Source organism: Saimiri boliviensis, chromosome 1 (assembly GCF_048565385.1).
Source record: "Saimiri boliviensis isolate mSaiBol1 chromosome 1, mSaiBol1.pri, whole genome shotgun sequence".
Lineage (NCBI taxonomy): Eukaryota > Metazoa > Chordata > Mammalia > Primates > Cebidae > Saimiri > Saimiri boliviensis.
In genome coordinates this window covers 37,903,135-37,923,521 of record NC_133449.1, presented here as the reverse complement: position 1 = coordinate 37,923,521, position 20,387 = coordinate 37,903,135, and the positions used below count along the sequence as shown (strand labels likewise).

At 37.9% G+C, this 20,387-nt stretch overlaps 1 protein-coding gene across 5 annotated transcripts in view; it reads left to right on the top strand.

Annotated features, from left to right (window-relative positions):
* Positions 1-20,387, top strand: part of ATL2 (atlastin GTPase 2) — a 74,941-nt gene that overhangs the window by 32,793 nt on the left and 21,761 nt on the right. For all 5 annotated transcript variants that reach the window (XM_003926797.4, XM_074396086.1, XM_074396075.1 and 2 more), the window contains exons 2-3: positions 1,689-1,933; positions 20,142-20,276. In XM_003926797.4, coding sequence (XP_003926846.1) covers positions 1,689-1,933; positions 20,142-20,276 — 380 coding nt within the window. The remainder of the gene's footprint in view (positions 1-1,688; positions 1,934-20,141; positions 20,277-20,387) is intronic.

Below are 20,387 nucleotides of genomic sequence, written 5' to 3'. Positions count from 1 at the left end.
GGCTTTCTCCTCAGAGTGGAAGGACAGTCATTGATTGCATTGAAAACAGTGGATACTGTATGTGTCAGAGTGTAAACTGATGCTTAGTAGACAGGCTCAAGGAGGGTGTCTCTTAGTAATTTTGATGTGGGAGAAGGTCCCCAGGAGTAACTGGTTGCTACATGGATCAAGCAGTTGGTAGAGAAGAAAGGCAGACAAGGTACATGTCCTCTGAAGCTACGTGTTTTTTAAAGAGCAGAAACCTAGACTTTGGAAGTGTTTATCTCTGCTGTTTACATTGTCTGTACTTCGTCATCACTATTCAGTTAAGGTTACCTTATTTTAGTGTGTTGTGGTAACCAAAGGAAGGGTTTATATGGCTGTTTTGGGGAGCTGTATAGTCTTAAAGTGGTGGCTGTAATGTTTGGTAAGAAAGAGCTCCAGTGGGAGATGAAATTCTGAGATACAAGTGTGTCTCACTGACCATTCTTTACTGAAACTTTAATGAGGAGGCTATAGTACTAGGTTACTGTTATTATAGATTCATTCTAAGTATCATTTTTGGAAATTTGTTTGAACTGTAATTTTCCTCTTTAAGTCTCAGAATGAAAAATAACATAAACAGGTTTTTTATTTTTTTAAGACTGAGTCTTACTTTTTCCCAGGCTGGAGTGCAGTGGCGTGATCTCAGCTCACTGCAATCTCTGCCTCCCAGGTTCAAGCGGTTTTGTCTCAGCCTCCCTAGTAGCTGGTACTACAGGTGCCTGCAACCACACCTGGCTACTTTTTGTATTTTTAGTAGAGATGGGGTTTCCCCATGTTGGCCTGACCTCAGGTGATCTGAACTCCTGACCTCAGGTGATCTGCCTGCCTTGGCCTCCCAAAGGCCTGGGATTACAACCACTGTGTCCAGCCACATGGAAAATTTTAATACATGTTTTTAATCTTTGTAGAGTTATTTTCTAGGTGATGGTTACAGGGAAAATTGGGATCTGAAGTACCAGGTGAAATTGATTTTTCTCTTCTTTATCTAGTTTTTGTGTACATAGAGTTGCAAAAGTTATTTACAGAATAATGCAGGGCTCAAAAACAGCTGCTGCTCACATTTAGCTGTTAACACTTCATTGAGATAGAGGCCATGTTTAGTATTATGGTTTATGTATAGTGGTGTATTAGTTCATTTCCATGCTGCTAATAAAGAGACATATTCAAGACTGGGCAATTCGCAAAAGGCGGAGGTTTGATGGACTCACAGTTCCATGTGGCTGGGGAGGTCTCACAATCATGGTGGAAGGTGAAAGTCATGTCTCACGTGACGGCAGACAAGAGAAGAGAGCATGTGCAGGGAAATCTCTCCTTATAAAATAATCAGATCTTGTGAGACTTATTAACCATCATGAGAACATCACAGGAGAGACGCTCCCTGTGATTCAGTTACCTCCCACTGGATCCCTATCACAGTGGGAATTGTGGTAGCTACAATTCAAGATGAGATTTGGGTGGGGACACAGCCAACCATATCAGTGGGAAATCTTACCAGCACTCTTTGTCCTCTTACAGAGGGAGTGAGAAATCCAAAGAACATTGTAATAATCTATAATGGGGGAGGGGACCATTACTTATTTGAAATTTTGCTTCAGTTGTGGTCCTTAATGAAAATTTGTAATGTAGGGATTAAAGTAACTGGTTTCTTTCTTTTTAAATTCTAGGTGAGAATTATGAAGATGATGACCTAGTAGATTCTGATGAGGTTATGAAGAAACCATGTCCAGTACAGATTGTTCTTGCTCATGAAGATGACCATAATTTTGAACTTGATGAAGAAGCTTTGGAGCAGATATTGCTACAGGAGCACATACGAGATCTTAACATAGTTGTGGTATCTGTGGCAGGAGCTTTTCGTAAAGGGAAATCATTTCTGCTGGACTTCATGCTTAGATACATGTATAACAAGGTGAATAGTCTTTTAAATTGAACCCAATTAAAAACAAAGTCCCAGCCAAGCCTGTTAAAAAAATAGAAAAAACCCAGAAGTATATCTTTTTCTGTTTAAGTGGTCTCACTCTGTTGCCCAGGATGGAGTATAGTGGTGTGATCACAGCTCACTGCAGCCTCAAACTTCAGGCTCAAGCAATCCTCCCATTTCAGCCTCCCGAGAAGCTAGGACTACAGGCATATGCCACTACACCCAACTCTTTTAAAAAAAAAAAAATATATATATATATATATATGTGTGTGTATATATATGTGTGTGTGTGTGTGTGTGTATATATATATATATATATTTATGGTAGAGATGGGGCTCTCACTTTGTTGTCCAGGCTGGCAGAATTGCATTTTTAATTTTATGGAAATATAATTCTTTATAGGAATTCCTGGTCAAGATAGTAATGTGAAGTTAGAGCTCTTCTTAATCACCATAATTCCTTTCTACATATGCTACGTATGGAAACATATAATTGAGCATCTGTGTTCCAGACAATGTAGCTCTAACTCAAGTTGTCTGAGTATAACCTAAAAGTCTCTGAAGTACTATTTATCTTCTTTCCCTTTTTGTTATTTCTTCATACTTTCCTTCTTGGCCACCTTTATAGTGAGTAAAGTAGAAGGATAAAGACCTTTGAAAAAGTATATCTGTGTTCCACAAACAAGTCACTTTTAGTGACTATTACTTTTTGAGATGAAGTCCGGTTTCTTAGAGTGGCTTCTGCAGCCATCTGTGATCTCTGAATCTCATTTCTTGCCCTTCATATTTCAAATAAACTATAGTTTTTGCTGTTCCCTGAGTATGCCATGTTTTTTCTCAAATATTATGGTATTCTTGGCTCATCTTTTGATGGGGGACTTCCCTGACATCTAGAACTATATTATATCCTCTTCCTAACTCATGGTACATGTTGTGTGTTTTATTGATGCTACTTTAATTGGCTGTTTTTTTTCTGGCTGCTGTAATAATCTCTATCATGAGTGGACCCTCTCTTGATTATCAAGCACCTGGTACAACAGTTGGGTCTTAGGTGATACTTACTATTTTAATTGATAAATCTCCTTCTCTTCTATACATTTTCACTTTGAGATGGTACCAGACTTTGACTTTCTCTTCTGAAAAACAAAACAAAACAAAACAAAAAAAAAACAAAAATATTTTCACTTGCATTGGAATGTTTTTCTGATAATTGCAAGTTGGACTGAGGGAATGGGAGTTTGATAGGGAAGAAGGAGAAGGAATTGGAAATTTTGGAGTGGAGCACTTAGTGGGTAGGGAACTTTTGACATTCAGAAGCCATGTGAATTACTAGAAATACTTTGACAGAATTATATAATTATCTAAACACCTGTGAGGGTGCTCACCTTTATGAATTCTGTGTAAATCTGTAATTGGGTGTGCATTCTTCTTGAGATAAGAAATAAGGTAAACATTCTCAATTGGTTTTCTTGGAAGCTTTTCAGTAGTCTTTTAATAGCAGTCATTTCACATATTCTCAAATATACCTGAGTATCAGGTTCTATCTCTAGTAGTTTATATTAGAGAACAAATTTACATGTTTAGGACATTGAGAGAGATATATCATTTTAAAGTTTTCCCATTGATTGAGATGTGATCTCACTCTGTCACAGGCTGGAGTGCAGTGGTATGAACATGGCTTACTGCAGCCTCAACCTCCTGTGCTCAAGCGATCCTCCCACCTCAGCCTCCCAGGTAGCTGGCACTATAGGCATGTGTCAGAATGCTTGGCTGATTTTTAAATTTTTTGTAAAGATGGGGATCTCACTATGTTGCCCAGGCTGGTCTTGAACTCCTGGCCTCAAATGATCCTCCCACTTCAGCCTCCCAACATGTTGGGATTACAGGTATGAATACGTTTGAGCTCTTGATTCTTCATCACCATAATTCCTTTCTGCATATACTACATATGGAAACATATGACTGAGCATCTTTGTTCCAGGAATGGAACATGCTCAGCTAAAGTGTTCCCATTTAGACTTGATCCAAAATTTTACATTTGAAATAGAGAAATGTGTAAGTAGTGGCATACTCTTTTTTAAAAAGACTACATTAAAGATGATGAAGGGTTTCTGTATTTTCAGTTCCACTAAGTCCTTAAGTTAGCTTGTGTATATTGTATCTATCTGTGTTTTAGCTGTTCAGTGCAAATGTATTTTGTTCCAAGTAGGTCACAGACAGTAGAAAGTTAGAAGGAGAGGGAAACTTAGATCACTTATCTAGGAATGACAGATAAGTTTCACCTCAGGTGCCATTTCTGTTTCCATCTCTGATTGTAGTGGCTGTTCGGAGGGGAGTAGCAGCCCCCATTTGTCATGTATTTGCAATCGCTCCACAAATGGAACTCTCTTTTTCCTGGGGGAGTTGCAAAAGCCATGCAAAGGTTATGATGGCCTGAGTAAGGTTATACATCTAGGTAGAGGCTTCTAAGCTGAAATGTCTTTATTAGCTTTCATTTATAGTATTTCCCTATAGAATTCTTGATATAAATCACCTTATTCTGTCAATCAAAAATTGCATTTAACTGGTACCTGATTTTTGGATAATGTGCCTCCACTAACACTGATCATGTGGTGGATCATGCTTTTCCTATGAGATGAAAGTGAAGAAGGAGAAATAATGGGATAGTTGGATTTATTTTATTAACCTGTATGCCTGCAGAGGTGGGATGCTAGCTGAAAGAAGTAGAATAGTGACATACTGACTGTAAGTTTTCAAGGTTGACCTGAGTCAATGTAAGTATGCAGTTGACGAAGGTAGTGAGTAGTTTTACAAGAGCAGATGAAAATCTGTAATCAAAGATAGAATAGGTGAGTTTGGTTGTGGTGTGAGGGATATTGGCTTTCCCCTCCTAAATAAATGTTATTCTCTCAAGTATTCTATGTCCCCCCACCACTTCTAATTCTTATTTGCTTATTTAGGGTTGTGCTTTAGATAAATATATCTTTTCCTTAAGGTGTTTTTCCCTTGAAGTATAATTTACATACAGAAAGGTGCACAAGTCTTAAGTGTACAACCTGATGAAATTTTACATAGGACTACACCCTTACTACCACCACCCAGATGAAAATACAGAACAAACCTGCACTTTGTGTTCCTTCTCAGTTAATATCTACCCGCAAAAGTAACTGCTGTTCTGAACTTCTCACCACAGGTTCATTTCACTTGTTTTTGAACTTCACATGAATGAAAATTATACCAAAGGTATTCTGTGTTTGGCTTATTTTGTTAACATTATAACTTTGAGATGCACCAATTTTTCTGCATTATTTTTGTTGCCTTAATATTCTACTGTATGAGGGCTGGGCATGGTGGCTTACATCTGTAATCTCAGCACTGTGGGAGGCTGAGGCAGGTAGATCTACCTGTGGTCAGGGGTTCAAGACCAGCTGGGCCAACGTGGTGAAATCCCATCTCTACTAAAAATATAAAAATTAGCTGGGCATGGTGGCGTGTGCCTATAATCCTAGCTACTTGGGAGGCTGAGGCAGGGGAATTGCTTGAACCTGGAGAGGTGGAGGTTGCAATGAGCTGAGATCGCACCATCACACTCTAGTGTGGGCAACAAGAGTGAAACTGTCTCAAAAAAATAAATAAATGAATAAATATTCCACTGTATGATTATACCACATTTTACTTATCTATTTAACTGCTGATGGATTTTTTGCTTTGATATTACAATTTTTAGTCATCTGATTTTTCAAGAGTTTTTTTTTCTTTTTTAACACAATATTAGAGGGTCATATATTTTATAAGTTTTCAAACACATTTTTTTATATTGGAATATAACAAAGAGAGCCTGTATACCTACCCTTTACCTAGTTTCTTCTAATATTATCATTATTAGTGTAGTGGTACATTTGCAAAACTAAGAAGCCAACATTGGTACATTAGTATTAACTAAATCCCAGACTTCATTCAGGCTTTTGCAGTTTTTCCATTGGTGCTATTTTTTTTTAATCCCGGATCTAATACAGAATATGATTCCTAGATTTAGCTGTCATGTCTCTTTAGTTTCTTCTGGTCCGTGAGAGTTTCTCAGCCTTTCCTTTTTTTTCATGATCTCGACTATTTATTTTTTAATTTTGAGATGGAATTTTGCTCTTGTTCCCTAGGCTGTAGTGCAATGGCTCGATCTTGGCTCAGTGCAACCCCTGCTTCCTGGGTTCAAGCAATTATCTCACCTCATCCTCCCAAGTGGCTGGGATTACAGGCACCCCCACGACGCCCAGCTAATTTTTGTATTTTTTAGTAGAGATGGGGTTTCGCCATTTTGGCCAGGCTGGTCTCAAACTCCCGACCTCTGGTGATCTGCCCCCCTTGGCTTCCTAAAGTGCTGGAATTACAGGCATGAGCCATTGTGCCTGGCCATCTTGACTATTTTGAGGAGTATTGGTAAAGTATTTTGAAGAATATTCCTCAATTTAAGTTTGTCTTACATTTCTCTCTTGGTTAAACTGGGATTATGGGATTTTGGAAAGAATACTGAGGTCAAGTACCCTTCTCATAACAGCATATCTGGGGGTGTGTATAGTCACATGATACTACTAGTAATGATAGTCTTCACCCCTTGGTTGAGCGTGTTTGCCGTGTTTCACCCCTGCAGGCTTGCTAGTTTTTAATCATCAATTCTACCTCAGCCTCACAACAGGGAAAGAGGAGGATTAAGCTCCCACAGAACAGGAAAGGAGGAGGATTAAGCTCTACCTTCTGCTAGGAGGAAGGCATCCAAATACCTAGAATTCTTCTGTTGGGAAGAGTTGTATCTTCTCCCCATTTATTTATTTATTTATTCAATCCTTTATTTATGGGCTCATTTATAATTGAGTTATAATCTGAAGCGTTTACTTCTATAAAAAAAATTTCATCTTTTAGAATCACAGGCTATATGTGCAGATTTGTTACTAGGGTATGTTTTCTGATGCTGATGTTTGGGGTATGATTGATCTTGTCACCCAGGTACTGAGCATAGTAATCAATAGCTTTTCAATCCTTGCCCCCTCCCTCCCTCTCCCCTCTAGTAGTCGCCATTGTCTGTTGTTGCCATCTTATGTCCATGAGTACCCTAGTTTAGCATCTCTTTTTAAGGAAGAACGTGGTATTTGATTTTCTGTTCCTGCATTAATTCACTTAGGATAATGGCCTCCAACTACATCTATGTTGCTGCAAAGGATGTGATTTCATTCTTTTTTTGTGGCTGCATGATTTTAGTTAAATCCTTTCAAAGTGAAGTAAATTATCCAGTGTCAGTAGGAACTGTTAGAAAAATGCTGATTAGATTGTCACATCTGGTTATTGTCAAAGTAGTTTGAATTCTAGGAATCAGTTTACAACGGTCAAACTTAGTAGAATTATATAATATACATGAAACTAAACACAGTACTTGGGATATTGATGCTAAGTAATGGTGGTAGCTATTATTACTGAATTCTCCTAGATAAGGATTCTTAATTCTCTATAGAGTTGCTTCTGTTTTTATACTATTTCCTGTTTTTTCTTTTTAAAACTTTGTTATGAATAACTTTGTTAATAAACACATGTCAAAGTAGACAATAATATAAATGCCCATATACTAAACAATTTTTAGCACTTATCAACTCCATCAATCTCGTTTCATCTGTAATCAAACTCACTCTATACCTTATGTATTATTTGGAAGTAAATCCTAGACTTCATATCATTTCATTTATGAATATTTCAGTATGTGTCTCTTAAGGACTTTTTTGAACATTAACAATAATATAAAAATAATTCCTTAGTGTTATAAAACATCTTGTGTGTTCAGTTTTCTAGTTGACTCAACTGCTTTTTGTGTTTGTTTTTTAATAGTTTGAATCCAACCAGATGAGGTCCACATTGTGATTGGTTGTGTTTGAAGTATTTTTAATACGTTTTAGGTTTCCCTCTCTCCCTCCTTCTCTTTCTTGGCAATTTATTTATTGAAGATACCGATTGCTGGTTATAGGGTTTCCCACTCTGGATTTGCCAATTGCATCCCATTAGTGTAGTTTTACATGTTCTGTGTTCTGTGAATCTTCTGTAAGTTGTTAGTTGTTAGAGACTTCATCAGACTCAGGTTTGACAGTCTTTTGGCAAGAGTACTTCATAGACTACTATGTCTTCTTCCATTAGGAGGCACATATTATTTTATGATATAATGCCTTTTTAATATTTACTGAATTCTAGGTATTTTGATTACTAAGCATTTAGCAGGCATTATCTTACTTCGTATTCACGGATAACCCTGTGCAGTAATAATTGTATTTCAACTTGGTAGTTGAAGAAATGAGACTCAAAGTAAGCGGCAAGGCTTAAATTCCAGACCTGGCAATTTGATGCCAAAGCCTTTATTCTAAAAACTATTATGTATATTATATTTGGTCATTTCCCCATATATTTACAGTATGTAAAGTGCAGGTTACTTTGTAGGATATACCTACACTAATTATTTTGTAAATGTTCACTTTTCATTGTTTACTTCAGAGTTTGGACTAGGCTTATGCGAGGATATGTGTGAGTACAAATGTAACTTTTCTTGCTGTCCATTGGTATCTAAGCTTAAATAAAGATCCTTGCTCTATTTGTTACACAAGAGTTTTGACTCCATCTACAGCATATTTGCTAATGGCATTTTGAAGAAACTGTTCTTTATGTTTTTATTCTTTGCCGTTTAAAGAGCTGCTCCCTAAACTGTTGCCAGAGACCAGGAGTAAAAAACTATCTTTAAAAATCATACACACTGCTGCATATAACTTGCCACAAGCACAGATATCTCAGAAATGAGTCCAATGTGTGTTGAACTTGATTTTACACTCCTCTTTAAGGGTAACAGTGCCTGAGATTTCATGGGAAATGTATGAATGAATACATGAAGAAAAACTTGGTTTATGTTCTTTCTCAAGAATGAAATGTATTTGGAGGAGGAGCAGTATTTTAAAATGCATCTTCTTGGATTGTTTTATTATTTATTTTTTATTGCGTGTAACTTACATGCTTAAAGTGTATAAACCTTAGTATAGCCAATGCATTTTTATATAAATATGCCATTGTAACCACTGTCTCAGATCAAGACAGAGAGTGTTTCCTGCATTCTAGGAGGCTCTCATTCCCCTTTCCAGTTACTGCTATCTCTGGCTCTCAAGAGCCACTACCGTTCTGACTTGTATTAATGTAGATTAGTTTTGCCTACTATAAAATTTCACATAAATGTAATCATAGAGTATGTACTCGTGTCTGGTTTCCTTCATTAAGCATTAAGGCTGATGTATGCACGTTGTTATATGTATCAAAAATATGTTGTATGTTGCTTTTATTGCTAAGTGATATTTCACTGGATAATACATGATTTACCCTTTCTCCTGATAGACATATGGGTTTCTAATATTTGTCTGTTACAAATAAAACGGCTAATGAACATTTCTGTATAAGTCTTGGTGATGTAAGCACTGAATCCTGTTGGGTTTATTCCCAGGAGTAGAATTGCCAGTTCACAGCGGAAAAATACCCATTTAATTTTAGTAGAGATTGCCAAAATTTTTTCCGAAGTGGTTTTACTAATTTTACACTTCCACCAGCAGTGTGAGAGACTTACAGTTGCTGTATATCTTGTAACCAGTATTGTCAATCTTTTTCATGTTAGCTATTCTGATAGATGTGCATTTTGTTGATTTAAAATTATCTATATACAAGTTCATTTACTCATAAAACTTTTTGCCGGATTTAATGTAGTAGTTTAGCTTATTCATTTAATTATTACTTTAACTGAATTTACTTTTGAATATTTATTATAAATGAAACTATAGAACTTGTGTAACTGCTGAAAGTTTGAATTTTATATTATTATTATAATTGTCAATGTGAGAAGCAGGCAAACTTTGACCAGAATTTTAAGACTCAATAAGGAAATAAAAATTATGGGCTAATTATTATGGTTATTTTTTTTTTACCTGAATATAAGATAAGGGGATTGGATACAGAGGTTATGTGGACTGTCTTCCTCTTAGCATATTGGGGTCCCTGCTGCTGAGACTTTGATTTTGGAATCAAAACTAATTTTTAATTCTTTCCTATGTAGATGTCAGATTAGATTAGATTTCAGTTAGAAAAACTTCATCAAGTGTTGCCAAAGCTAGTGGAATCAGAAATAAATGAGATGGAAGTGTTTACAATATTGTTTGAAGTCCTTATTGCAGTGTTTTAGGAGAGACTCTCTTGATTACATTCTTGAACCTATTGCCTGAAAATACTCTGTCCTGTGTAGCTTTTCCAGTTTTAAGCCACAAATGCATGTACTGTCTCTTTTGCAGTATCATAAAGATATGGCACCCCTGTCATCACATATTTTGATTTTGGATTTGAGAGAACATAAATTATAGATCTTTTTTCATTCCGAAGTCTTTGTTCTAGTAGGTTATATTAACTGTTTCTAAAGTAATTGATTTTATTTAGGGTATTTATTGAAAAATATCTCAAGCAACAGACTGTTACACATAAACACTGACTACTCAAACACCAGCTTTAGGACATTTAGGAAATTAAGCTATCTTGTATAATGTAAGTTCCTTTTATGTTAATATTAACTGTTTTTGGAGGAGACTTTTTTTCAAGGTAATAACTCCCTATTTCCTTCCCCCACTTTGCCAGGACAATTTTGCTATTCAGCTTACAAGTTTTTTAAAAAAATATTTTAATTTTTTTAGAGATACGGTTTCACTCTGTTGCCCAGGCTGGAGTGCAGTGGCACAATCACAGCTCACTGCAGCCTGGAACTCCTGGGCTCGGGTAATTGACCCCAAAGGGTCTCACTTTTTTGCCCAGCTTGGTCTTGAACTCCTGGGCTCAAGCAGTCCTTTTGTTTTGGTGTCCCAAAGTGCTGAGATTATAGGTGTGAGCCACTGTGCATAGCCCAGCTTATGAATTTTAGTTCAGAATTTCTTTTTCTTTTGTGACTGGGTCTCACTCTATTGCCTAGGCTATCCTTGAACTCCTAATCTCAAGCAATCCTCCTGCCTCATCCTCCCAAGTAGCTGGGACTATAAGGCATGTGCCATTGAGCCTGGCTTCAGAATTTCTTTTTCTCACAAATTTCTTTCCTTTAATGTGATACATTTTCTGTAGATTGGAGAATGTATACCATAGTCCTTTCATCAAGAAGCAATGTTGAGCCGTAAGATTGATGTTACATTGCACTAGTATATGGATAGTTAACAGAAATTTCAGTGGGCCATTCATTCTTATGTAGACTCTGGTAGTGTTATATGAGTGGGTTTTGTGTGACTAGGAGTCTTTGTTGAACTTGTGCACTAAGAGTATTTCATTTTTTGTTTTTCCTTTAACAGTGCTATTGAGATACTCATTTACCATGTCAGTAGTTCACTTAAAAGTGTGCAATTCAGTGGTTTTTAGTATATTCACAGAGTTGTGTAACTATTACCACAATTAATTAAAAAATGTTTCCATTGGCAGGGCATGATGGCTCATGCCTGTAATCCCAGCACTCTAGGAGGCCAAGGCGGGAGGACTGCTTGAGCCCAGGAGTTTGAAACCAGTCTGGGTAACATAGGGAGACTCCACTTCTACAGAAAGTTAAAAAATTAGCCGAGCGTGGTGGTGTATACCTGTAGTTCCAGCTACTCAGGAGGCTAAGGTAGGAGAATGGCTTGAGCCCAGGAAGTTGAGGTTGCAGTGAGCCCTGATAGTGCCACTGCACTCCAGCCTGGGAGAGAGCAAGACCCTGTCTCAAAAAGAAAGTTATCGTCATCTCAAAATGAATCCCTGTAACAGCCCTTTAGCTGTGACCCCCACAGCCTTTCTCCAAACCTTCAACCTGAAGGAACTACTAATCTGTTTTCTGTCTCTATGGATTTGTCTATTCTGGGCATTCATGTAAGTGCAATCTTAAAAATGTGGTCTTTTGTGACTGGCTTCACTTAGCATAGTGTTTTCAGGGTTCATCCGTATTATAGCATGTATCTGTACTACTTTCTTTTTATGGCTGGATAATATTCTTGTATGGATATACCACATTTTATTTATCCATTTGTTAGTTAATGGACAATTGGTTGGTTTGCAACTTTGTTACTATTAGGAATAATACTATAATCGTATTAATATATAATTACATTAAAATATTTTTATTTGTATATGTTATAATAATAACGATGTGAAAGAGGCTTCTTCCTTCATTTTTTGGTTATCTGTCCCAGCACCATTTTTGGAAAGACTGTTCAGCACTTTTACTGCTGAATGCTTTTGGTAACTTGTTGAAAATCAGTTGATTATAGACATAAGAATTCATTTCTTGACTCTCAGTTCTGTTCCATTGCTATAATACCTGTTTTCTTTTTTCTTTTAGTTTTTGAGATGGATTCTTGCTCTGTTGTCCAGGCTGGAGTGCAGTTGCACAATCTTGTCTCACTGCAACAACCTCCGCCTTCTGGGTTCAAGCGATTCTCCAACCTCAGCCTCCCAAGTAGCTGGGACTACAGGCACATGCCACCACGCCAGCTAATTTTTTTTTTTGAGAGGAAGATTTTCTCTGTTGCCAGGCTGGAGTGCGGTAGCACCATCTCGGCTCACTGCATCCTCTGCCTCCTGGGTTCAAGTGATTCTCCTGCCTCAGCCTCTTGAGTAGCTGGGACTACAGACGTGTGCCACCACACCTAGCTAATGTTGTATTTTTAGTAGAGATGGGATTTCACTTTGTTGGCCAGGATGGTCTCCATCTATTGACCTCATGATCTGCCCGCCTCGGCCTCCCAAAGTGCTGGGATTACAGGCACGAGCCACTGTACCCAGCCAATTTTATTTTTGTATGTTAGCAGAGATGGGGTTTCACTGTGTTGCCTGGGCTGGTCTTGAACTCATGACCTTAGGTGATCCACCCGCCTCACCCTCCCAAAGTGCTGGAATTACAGACATGAGCCACCATGCCTATCTGCTTGCATGATTTTTAATGGGAAGTTCAGTGTTATTCTTATCTTTGTTCCTCTGTAGCTCAAGTGTTTTGTCCTTGGCTTCTTTCAAGATTTTCTTTTTGTGTTACTTTGCAGCTAGGCTGTGATATACCTAGTGAGGATTTTTTGGTATTTATCCTGCTTTGTGTTCTGTCCTCTTCCTGAATCAATTTTCTATCTTATAATTCTAAAATTTGTCATATCTGAGTCAGGTTCGGATGTTTTTCTTGTCTTTTCAGTCTATTTTTTCTTGCCTTTTGGCATGGCTTGTAATTTTCTGGTAAAAGCTAGATATGAAGTATCAGGTAATAAAGAGTGAAGTTTTAGGCTTTTATTATGAAGGTTATATGTTAATCGAGCTTGGAGATTGGCCGTGTTTAATGTTTTCTGTAGCTGCAGATCCTAGAGGCTTCAGTTTCTCTCCATTTATGGTTTCCCAAGACTTTTATTGAATTCGAAATCTGTGTCTTGCAACTTTCTTATTTGTAATCCACTGTTATTATATTGGAGCGCTGTTGATGAGGTGGTAATATGTAGGAGAGCGGAAGCATCATATGTCACCTTATGGGTAAATCTTAGTTTTATTTTTATTCTTTTTGAAACAGAGTCTCCTTATGTTGCCCAGGCTGGTCTTGAATTCCTGAGTTCAGCCTCCTGAATAGCTGAGACTACAGGGACACACCACTGTACCTCTAGCTTGTTAGTTTTTTATGGGCTTGAGTCCTGGGCTTCGACCCCTTTTTTTTTTTTTTTTTTTTTTAAAGTCTTAAACTAGACAGAAAGCTTGACTGGGACTAGAGTTGGCTAATTGCTCCTGCCTAGGGTTAGATTTTCTCAAGAGGGCAGACTTTTGTTTTAGGGACTGCTGTCTCTCCCTCTTTCCCTCTCTCCCTCTCTCCCTCTCTCCCTCTCCCCCTCCCCCGCCCCGTGTGCCCTGTGTGTGTGTGTGTGTGTGTGTGTGTGGTGCTTATCCCCTTGTCAGTCATGAGGAAACCTTTGTTCCATTTTTACTTTGAGAACTTTGTGAAGTTCTTTGAGATAAAATTCAGAAAAATGTGGGGTTCGCTGAGACTGAGCTTCAAGGGGTTTTTCACTCTTAAACTAGTTCACTGTCAGCTTTTGACAGTTCACTCAAATTGCCATTTAAGTGTTCCTACCAGTTGCTGGTAAGCCGACGTGATCCTTTGTGTTAGTTTGTTTCTCGTGATTTTGCAGAGGTGGTTAGACTGTGACCTCAGTTCTTTGATCTAAGAAAGGAGAGTTAATGATTTTTTCAGTTTGCTCAGCTTTTTTTCTTGTCGTAAAGATGGGTCTCATGACTTCTAAGCTTTTTACATGAGAAAGCTGAAACTGGAAGTCCAATGGAAGACCAAGCCACATCTCAATTTAATTACGGAAGGTATCCGCCCTTTTTGTTTTGTTAGCTTTCAAGGGTACTTTTTTTCTCTTAACTTGTGGTAAGATATGCATAATGTAAAATGTACCTCTTTAGCCATTTGTAAGTGTACAGTTCAGTGGCATCAAGTCTGTTCACGTTGCTGTACAGCCATCGCCACCATCCATCTCCAGAACGTCTTCATCTTCCCCAACTGAAGCTCTGTGCCCATTAAACACTAACTCCCCATTTCCTCCTTCTCTGGCATCTACCATTCTATTTTCTGTCCTTATGAATTTGACTAAGCACTTCGTATGAGTGGAATCATAGAATATTTGTCTTTTTGTGTGTGGCTTATTTCATTTAGCATAGTGTCTTCAAAGTCAAAGACACTTTTTAAGCAGAACCTTTTATCAAAACATATTAAATTCCTTTTTAGCATGTACCTAAGTTGTTATAGTTGTCCTTTTTCTGGGCCCGTGACTTTGGTCAGTCATAATTTCATTGATTTGTCTAGCCCCAGAAGGGAAGAGTTGGACATGGGTGGGGTTGGGGTTGGATAAGATGTTAGACAGTTTTAAACTATTTTAAAGTCAAATGTTTTATAATTTGTTCCAGGACTTGCAGAGTGTTCTCACATATTCAAATAAAAATAGTAAATACAGTTGGTGGCTAGAATGTGTACAGTATTTATCCTGTCCATCAGTTTGGGTGCTGAGTGTTAATAACCTGTCTCCTGAATAGGTACTAGTTTTATACAGATGAAGATTTACATTTGTGGTGGCATTCACATGTGGGGAATGCCATGCAACTAGAGAGGATCTCGTTTATTATTGTAGCACTATTTGAATCTTAATTTCATCCTTTTTAGTTGAGGTGATTTATGGCTTCTGTATGAATCTTTATTCTTCCAGCCTATCCACTGTGAAAGGGAATCAGCTTGCCAGCAATCAGGAACAGGTGTGCTCTGATACATGTAGGCCTGGCAAGACAGCCAACCCTCTGTTTGATCACTTGAGCCTGGGAGATCAAGGCCACAGTGAGCTACGATCCGTGCCACTGCTCTCTAGCCTGGGCGATAGAGCAAGACCCTGTCTGTCTGTCTCTTTTTCTTTCTCCCTAACTAACTAAATAAATGTTTATATAGTTGTTTCACTTCGTCGCTAGAGAATGTACTTTTCCTTTGGTGAAATATGAATTTTTCTTGCTGTTTAGAGTAGGTAAGTTTTCTTTATTGCTGATAATTATATTATGTAGAATGTCTTTTTGGCAAGGCTGTATTTATATACTATCTGACTATACTTAAGCTTCAGGCCGGGCATCATGGCTCACGCTTGTAATCCCAGCACTTTGAGAGGCTGAGGTGCCAAGGTAGGATTGCTTGAGCTCAAGAGTTAAAACACCAGCCTGGGCAACATAGCAAGTGAGACCCCAGCTCAAAAGAGAACTTCTGGTGATTTCAGATTGCCTTTTACAATTGAGATTTATTCTCTAAGTACTTATTTTTTTCCTATTTACTTTATATTCCTAGTGGAATAGGATTACTTTTGTATTTCCAAGTTTTGAGGCTTTTGTCTCCATAGCAGTAAGTAGTATCAGATTAGTGTTTTTGAGTTTTTAGGTTTGCTTTTAGTAAATTAACATAGCAGATAGGGTCTGTTATCAGCAAGGCTGCCTCTAGCTCCCACTAAAATTTTCCTTGAGGGCAGGAATGTTTATTCTTATTTACTGCTGCATCCCTAGAAAAATGGTTGGCACATGGTAGAGGTTCAATAAATATTTAATGAATGAATGACTCTTTTATGAAAGCTGTCAGAGTTCACTATGTTAGGGAAATCATAGACTTGTATAAATTTTGAAGACACTAATTAGCTGCTCTGATTTATTTTTTCGTCGTTGTTAAATAGAGACAGGGTCTCACTCTGTCACTGAGGCAGGAGTGTGATGGCATCATCATAGTTCACTGCAGCCTTGAACTTTGGGCTCAAGTGATCCTCCTGCCTTGGCCTCCCAAAGTACTGGAATTACAGGTGTAGCCACCACGCTCAGCTTCTTTCATCCTTTTGCTGACTAATCAGTTTAGTATTTTTAAAAACATTTCTATTACAAGGTAACCTAAGAAAAGATACATAGATTTTTATGAGACACCAGTTCTTTTTAAAGTTTCTTTAGATGAGTGGGTTAGCAAACATATAAGCCTATGATTTCAGTCATCTATACTTTAAAACATTTATTTTTACTCTCTTCTTCATGTAATTGTATTGTTTCTCGGAATGATAACAGATCATATTTCTTTTGTATTTATTACTCATGCACAAAAGGGAGTACATTGAAGTTTATAAGTAAAATTTTTTATTTATTTAAGAAATACTTAGAGTGCCTTCTACAAGCCAAGCACACTATTCTCTGTGCTGGGAATACTTGTAAGAATGAAACAAACAAAACTTTCATGAAACTTACCTTCTTGTAGAGGAGATAGAAATTAGTAAAATATAGAGTAAAACCAGAGTTCTCTTAGAGGATAGAGTCTTTTAAGTTATTTGTGTAGGCTGTAACTTTTACAAATAATACATTCATTAAGTACCAGATTTTTTAAAAAAATTTTTTGACATTGTGTGGGAATGAGATTCTGCATGTGAGAACTTACAACAGTGCAAGGTACTTTGATAGGAGCAGTTTGGTGATCAAAGATGATTCTTTACAGCCTTTGCTCTCAGGAGACTCACATTAAGAACTGCAAAACCATATAAAGGTAACTCTATACAGTATCAATAATACACTTTAAGAGTACAGAAAAGTTGAAGTTTCTTGACTGCTGGCTGAGTCTAGGCAGAGAAGAAGTAGAACAGAGGTATAGCTAAGCTAAACTACATACACATTTGGGGAATGGTAACTTTTTTGGTATGGTAGAATCAGGAAGATGTGTGTTGAGATCTCTGGGGAATATCAGGAGCATAGATAAAGAGTAAATTAAAGATGGATTGTTATCAGCCTGGGCAACGTGGTGAAACCCTGTCTCTACAAAAAATACCCAGGTGTGGTGGTGTGCACCTGTAATCTCAGCTACTTGGGAGACCGAGGTGGGAGGATTGCTCGAGCTTGAGGCTGCAGTGAGTGCTGATTGTGCCACTGCACTCCAGCCTGGGTGACAGAGTGAGACCCTGTCTCAAAAAAAGAAAAGAAAAAATGGATTGTTATGCAGCAGATCTCCATAGTCATTGGTAGTGGGGAGCCATAGATGACTTTTTATCAGGACAGTTGCACAATTACATTACTTGTGAACATTCAGTGACTGGGAAAAATGGGTTAGTGGATGGAGCAGGAGGTGCGTAGAGACCAATACAGAGTATCCAAATATGTAGTCAAGGGGCAGGATCACCAGTTTTGCTTTGGCTGGGGAGTGTCAGTTATCTTCTGATTCCTGTGAAGGGTGCCTCCTGAAACACAAGTCCATTATGTATACTGTGAATGGAATTGTCTCAGGTAACAGCCTTATAACCAGCAGAGATGAGATACTTAAGTTGAAGGTATTGAAAACTGAAGAAAAAGAAATGAATCCAAGAGAAGTTTCTAATTGATAGGATTGGTGGCCTACTGGGGATGGGAGTTTTGTGTAATAATAATTAAAGATAATTTGAAGTTTAAGTCTTTGTCAGGTGATGGTCTGGATGACACTTTTTTTTTGTTTTGTTTTGTTCGAGACAGTCTCTCTGTTGCCCAGGCTGGAGTGCAGTGGTGCGATCTCAGCTCACTGCAACCTCCTCCTCCTGCACCCTGCCTGAAGCCTGGGTTCAAGCTATTTCTTGTGCCACAGCCTTCCAAGTAACTGGAATTACGACCATGTGCCACCACGCCTGGCTAAGTTTTTTTTGGTCTTTTTAGTAGAGATGGAGTTTCACCATGTTGGCCAGGCTGATCTTGAACTCCTAGCTTCAAGTGATCTGCCCGCCTCGGCCTCCCAAAGTGCTGGGATTGATTATAAGTGTGAGCTGCCATGCCTGGCTGGTACTGTTTTGTTCTTATTTTTGCCGCTGTGTATCTGCTTTTCATCAATTGCTTCATCCCTCATTGGTCCTGTCTTAAACATATCTCCACTCCTAATTCAGGCTTTGTAATTTGTTTTAGACTAGATAGCCAAGCTTATTAGAAGTATTTCTGAAACAAGGGAATTTTTCCTGGGGGGTACATTGAATAAAGGTTATATGGGCTTTAAGTATCCTAAAGTATAGGGATCTTGATGTCTGTCAAAGGAAATCATTATGTCCCAGATTTAATTTTCTAGATAAATTACCTTATATATTAAGTTTTGTATTATTTCATAATAACAATTTAGCCCTGTGGTTCTAGTTAAAACCTTTTATTATGGAAAATTTTAAGCATATCCTAAAATAAAGAGAATTGTATAATGAACCCCAGTGTACCTGTCAACATTTGCTGGACTTACCTGTTCTCTTTTCCCCACACCTTTTGGAATATTTTAAAGGAAATGCCAGGCATATCCTTTTATTACAGATATTTGATTATCTAACAGATAAGGACTCTATTATTTATTTTTTTCTTAACCCCAGTATCATTAGCACACTAAACAATCTTCTTTACCCTAATTTAACATGATCTAATGAGATAACCAGTCTCAGTTCATATTTTCCTGTTGGTTTCAAAAAAGGCATTTGAAATAGTTGAATTGGTTAAACCAGGTTCCAAACAAGTCTTGGGGTTATTTTTAAAATTGATATATATATTTTTAAGACAGAATTTTGCTCTGTCGCCCAAGCTGGAGTGCAGTGGCACGATCTGAGCTCACTGCAACCTCCGCTTGAGGGTTCAAGAGATTCCCCTGCCTCAGCCTCCTGAGTAGCTGGGATTATAGGTGTGTACCACTATGCTTGGCTAATTTTTGTGTTTTTAGTAGAGATGGGGTTTTGCCATGTTGGCCAGGCTGGTCTTGAACTCCTGACCTCAGGTGATCCCCTACCTTGGCCTCCCAAAGTGCTAGGATTACAGTCATGAGCCACTGCACCCAGCCTAAAATTGATTATTTTTTTTAAAGAGGATATGAAGGCAGTGTGAAAACTTCTTAGTATAAGCCATTCTAAGAGAGCAGTGCTGTTTTGACAGTCATTCTACTTGGAACATAGTTTTGCTTCTCTGTGTAAGAAGATGTTAAAATAATTGGTGTTGATTTTTCTGTGATTTTAAACATTTTAGGAAATCTTTCTCTCTCTTTTTTTTTTTTTTGAGACAGGGTCTCACTCTGTCATCACCCAGGCTGGAGTATAGTGGCACAGTCACAGCTCATTGCAGCCTCAACTTCCCAGATTCAGGTGATCCTTGAACCTCAGCCTCCTGAGTAGCTGGGACTACAGGAGTGCGCCACCACACCCGGCTAAGTTTTGTATTCTTTCTGTAAAGATGGGGTTTGCCACGTTGGCCAGGCTGGTCTCAAACTCCTGGCCTCAAGTGGTCTGCCTGCTTCAGTCTCCCAGAGCATTGGGATTACAGGCATGAGCTGTCATGCCTGGCCAGGAAATCTTTCTAAAAAGGAGGAAAGTGAGTATGACCCCACTTATTTGGAAGCTGAGAGAGTAGTAGTGTGATCTGATTTGAGAAGATTCACTTTTGGAGGAGACTACATCTCTGTAAGAGAAAGAACCCCACCTGGGATTTAAGGACTGCTTTGTATGTTACACAGTGGTTTTTTTTTTTTTTTTAATCTTTCTGAGTTTAGCTTTCCCATCTGTAAAATAAAGAATGGGTGATTTTTTTTTTTTGGTTTCTTTTATTTCTTAATTGTGTTTTATTTTACATTTATCTTTGACTTTAACAGGATTCTCAAAGTTGGATTGGTGGAAACAATGAACCATTGACAGGCTTTACCTGGCGAGGTGGCTGTGAAAGAGAAACAACAGGCATACAAGTTTGGAATGAAGTATTTGTGATTGACAGACCTAATGGAACTAAAGTAAAATTTTGTTTATACTTTTCTATCCTGTATTCTTTCTTGGGTTATTTTCTGGTGTTAAAAGTCAAAACAATACAGAACTATTATTATTTGATAACTTTAACATATGGA